Below are 5,163 nucleotides of genomic sequence, written 5' to 3' on the forward strand. Positions count from 1 at the left end.
TCTTCTGAAGACACCGAAGCTCCAAAACTTAACCATTTTTCGGAAAATCCATTTTCCACTTAATTTTGCGATCTGGACCACTGTGCATTGTGAGCTGCATAAAATAGAGTTCCAAACTCAATTTGGCAAAAAATGCACGTACGACAAGTTAGCACGACAGCGACAATTTAAAAAAGGGAAAACAAATATGTTTTCGAAAAATATCAAAATTTTAGTGGAAATTTACGCGCAATCAGTGCTTATGCATTCCTCTACAAAAATCATTTAAATTTTTTAAAGTTTTAAATTACCAAGATGTACACGGAGAAAAAAGAGTTCCGAAAATCGTGAACAAGCGTTCATGAAAATGGGAACCACGAACAAAGTGTTCAAATTTCATGGTACGATTTTCAAAAACGTACCATGGCATTTGAACACTTTGTTCGTGGATCCCATTTTCATGATCGCTTGTTCACGATGTTCGGAACTCTTTTTTCTCCGTGTACATCTTGGTAATTTAAAACTCCTTGTTAACGAAAATAACTGTTTTAAAATGGAACTTCAAAACTGTGTTATGTACTTCTAAAGAACTTTTTGTAACTTAATTAACTACCAATAAAGTCGATTTGAATTTTAACAAGTTTTTTGTTAATTTTTTGTCGTAAAATATTACATTTTTTGAATACTAATGATTGCAAATGAACTGTATAGGTGCAAAAATGTAATGTTTTCCCATGAACCTAGTTTTTAAACCTAATGTTAACATGTAAAGGTTAATGTGAGCATTCCAGAGGTCGCCTTCCCTAAGGTGTCGTGGTAAGGTACAGCTTGTGATGATGTACTACCTTCCCTTTACTAAGCAATCGATTCCAGAAGGGAAAAGATCACCAGTTGTGTTGATCCGGGACGGGATTTAAATCCCGATCTACCACTTATGAGGCGGCTACGTGCAAAATTAAGATCTTAAAATTTATATATTCTTAATATTTTCAACATCGGCTGCATCATTTTTTCAATAAATATTTTTGAATACAGACATATTTATTCTGCACCGATTCCTTGAAAAAATAATAGGAGGAGGAGACAAAAACTACAACACAAAATTAGGAGTTCCAAAACAATTTTAATGCACATTCCGCAAAACACCCACCTCAAGGCCGCCAACTTCCAACGCCAAAGCAAGGTCATCAACCAAGGATAAAACGGGGGACGTTAAATGCTTGCACATATTTGTCTGACCCCTGAGCTGCTGTCACTCATCGTCCGGTCTCCGTGGAGGTGGCCCTCATAAAAAAAACTCATTTTTGCATTTTACCTTTTTTTGTTTGCTTGCATGCCCAATGCCACCAACGTCGAACTTTGTTCACGGTTTAGCAAATAAAGTATTAAAAAATTCTTGCACGGGGTCTCCGCGCGTTGTCAAAGTTGGCGCAACCTTGTAAACTTGCGGCCAAATCCATTTCGCGGGGTTCGCAAGCAATCCCAGTTTAGAAGAGAGAGTCACGGAAGCTCTCCTCCCAGCAGCAGCAGATCCGGCGGTCACAACGGTCATAATTTCGCTAATTTATTCGCCAATTTAGTGTCAAAATTTTAATTAAATTATCGATATTTACGATTCAATAATTTAGTGGGTTTTATGGGAGCTGCGAGAGCTTATTGCCTGCTCCTCGTCTGCAGTCGGGCTGCAGATGCCGGTGTGCAGTTTTGCCGGTTCGAACTGTTGATGGCGGTGGAACCAATTTAGAAGGTCCCAGGACGCCCCATGTATGGTCATTTTGAGCAGGCTATTGATTGGCTGGTGCTCCCGTGTACCCGACTCGCAGGATCCAGAATGGATCAACTCTTGAGTATTTTTCAACAAAACAAAAACAGCATTTTTACGACGTGCTGACGGTCACGCCAGATTGGAAAGGAAAATATTTAATTTTGTGGAATTTTATGAAAAGCGGCGCGTAAAGGCAGGATTTTGCCCATAAAGTGTACGATATTTATTGATATGGTTATGGCGCTGTTTGCTTGTCTGTACGGTGTATATTGGATCTTTTTTTTCGTTTCAGTCTGCTTCAACAAGGTTTAGTTTCAAATTCCCAATGAGAAAATAAAATGTGTTTTAGGGTCTTATCAAAGATTACATTAAAAAAAATCAAAACCCTTTTCCATCAAGTGATTGTTTATAATTCAAAAAACAAATAGTAGGGGAGTGTGGGGTAATTTGGACACCCTAAGGAAATTGCTCTGTTACGGGCTGTATGGATATTTTAAAGGAATGTGGATGACACCAGAGGATAATAGAGACCATATTTGATGGAAAAATGTCATTCATTTCGATAATTTTTGATGAAAATCCCATTTTTATCGCAAAAATTAAAAGGTGTCCAAATTACCCCCACATTTTTGTGTGGGGGTAATATGAACACCCCTATGGGGTAATTTGGACATGCCTTGTGGGGTAATTTGGACATGCCTTGTGGGGTAATATGGACATACCTTGTGGGGTAATATGAACACCTTTTGTGGGGTAATTTGGACACATGTTGAAGAATAAGTTTAACATTTGATATTTTGAGCATGTTTTTTATTCTTCAACCTGGTTTTGTAATTGCTTTATATTTTGAAGTGTTGCTCACAATATTTCATCAAAGGTTTAAATAATGATTTTGTGATAGAACTATAATTCAATAGATAACAAATAGTTCAGTGTAGTATACATAATTTAATCATTAATACTGAAATGATTTAAACATTGATTTTGGATCAGGCACACTTAACTTATTTTTAGTGATTAAGGTATCGTTTATGTTTATATAAATCAATCTTTATAAAGAATTTATTATCCTAAACATATCATTTTGTTAAATTTTACATTCTGTAGCCCTTCAAATTTTAATATTATTGTGAACCAGCATAGAAATTAGAAATGTCAAAGAAATTAATTAAAAGCAATCAACATTAGAGTCTTGTTGAACGCCAAATATACAGTAATCAGATTTTCATCAATTCGAATATTGGTATAAATTTATCTTAATTAAAAAATAGGGGTTTTGTGATAGTTCTCATTGCTCACATTCATTTTTGATTGTTTTGACATATTAAATCCCTCTAAATTTATCTAAATCCCTTTAAAAACTCATCCAACCATGAAAGTTACTTTTTGTTGCCTGACAGGTAGACTTTCAGGTATGTTCAAATTACCCCACAAGCCATGTCCAAATTACCCCATAGCATATTCTATCATAAATTGCGATTTTTGATGATAAAAATGGATAAAATGCACAATTTTTATACGTACATATCTCAGGCATCGTCCAAGCAACCCCTTAAATAAAAATGTCCACTTTTTTGCCATATAACCCCTGCAAAACCTTATTTCCTAACCTTCAAATATTAGAATTTAAGGCAGTGCCAACCGGCCTTTAGCAACTTTTACACATTATACCAAAACTACTTAACCTATTCCAACTTTTTTGGTTTGTCCATACTCCTAGGCCATTACTAGTACTAGTCTTATCACTTAAATTGACGTTTTCACTTTATATCCGAAGAAAACGTGATTTTTAAAGGGGTGTCCAAATTACCCCCACTGTCCATATTACCCCAAACTCCCCTATATGGGCCTTTCAGTTGTTGGACCCCTAGGAACAACCCTGGATGCGACCCTGGATGAGCGACACTTGTCGTCATCCCGTTGACATCCACGACCGGAAACCGGTTGTCATAATCCGCGAGCTCAAGAAGACACACGCATAACTTTTTAATAAATTTACTTATTCGCAATAAATGCTTAATTATTTGTCTCACTCGCGTGTATCATTCGTTGTTTGCACATTGCAACATTTTGGCGACGAGGAAAGTGAAATTACCCCGCAATTTCACCCGCGAAACGAACGCGCAGCACGATGGACAAGGAGTTTAAGGCGATGTTCCAGCAGCTGATGGAGTCGCAGCAGAAGCTCATCACCGAACTGGCCATGTCCCGGACGGCACCACCGACGACGCCCGCGCCTGGTACGTCGACGACGGATGCCCGTATGGAAGCTCTAGCCAACTCCATGACGGAGTTCCACTACGATCCGGAATCTAACCTCACATTCGAGAACTGGTACGCCCGCCATGAGGATACCCTGAAGTGTGACGCTGCCGGTTTGGACGATGCTGCCCGTGTTCGTCTCCTGCTTCGTAAGCTCAGCGACGCCACTCACGCAGAGTACATGAACCACATCCTGCCGAAGATGACGAGCGAAACTGTGGACAACCTGACGAAGCTGTTCGGCGCTCACGTCTCTCTCTTCTCCAAGCGGTACCACTGCCTCACGCTGACCAAGAGGGCCTCGGTTGACTTCCAGTCGTACGCCGGGCAGGTGAACCGCTGCTGCGAGGATTTCGGTGTGGCCCAGTGCAGCGTCGATGCTTTCAAGTGCCTCATATTCGTGTGTGGCCTACACAACAAGCAGGACGCTGAGATTCGCACATCTCTGCTGGCGAAGCTGGAAGGAAACGCGAACATGACCCTGGACAACCTCACTGCTGGATGTCACCGCATCATCAATCTCCGCAAAGATGCGTCTATTGTGGAGGTCTCAAGTGACAAATCATCGGTGAATGCGATCACCCACGGCCGTTCTGACAGCACACGACACTCATCAGCTGATCAGAAGCCCACTGCAACACGATCGCGCTCCCCTCACAACTCCAACAACAACAATCCACACATTAGCAGCAGCTGAAGTCAACGTGATGTACAACGTCTGGCTGGAAGACAAGAAGCGGCTCATCAGGTCTCACACGAACCAACTCCGTGCTCGGGGGGGCTCAAAAGTCGAGGCCTATCCGGAAGAAGCTGAGTCGGAGGTCAAGCTACCTCTGCACATCCTGCTCGAGGACTTCCAGATTATCGAGGATCCAGTTGTAGCCGAGGATGAACAGCAGGCGCCGCCTGCACCATCGCAACGTCGAGCCAGGGTTCGACCACCGTCGATTCTTCGCCGGTCAACAAGGATTCGTCGTATGCCGGAGAGGTACAACCCGTACTTCTACACCTAAAAGGGGAGGTGTTGGACCCCTAGGAACAACCCTGGATGCGACCCTGGATGAGCGACACTTGTCGTCATCCCGTTGACATCCACGACCGGAAACCGGTTGTCATAATCCGCGAGTTCAAGAAGACACACGCATAACTTTTTAATA

At 41.4% G+C, this 5,163-nt stretch overlaps 1 protein-coding gene across 1 annotated transcript; it reads left to right on the plus strand.

The window, feature by feature from the left end:
- The first annotated feature begins 3,875 nt into the window (after window positions 1-3,875).
- Window positions 3,876-4,703, plus strand: LOC119766404. Its single transcript, XM_038250934.1, has one exon. The coding sequence runs from the start codon at window positions 3,876-3,878 to the stop codon at window positions 4,701-4,703; it is 828 nt and encodes a 275-aa protein (XP_038106862.1).
- The last annotated feature ends 460 nt before the right edge of the window (window positions 4,704-5,163 follow it).

The sequence above is a fragment of the Culex quinquefasciatus genome, chromosome 1, assembly GCF_015732765.1.
Source record: "Culex quinquefasciatus strain JHB chromosome 1, VPISU_Cqui_1.0_pri_paternal, whole genome shotgun sequence".
Taxonomy (NCBI): Eukaryota; Metazoa; Arthropoda; class Insecta; order Diptera; family Culicidae; genus Culex; species Culex quinquefasciatus.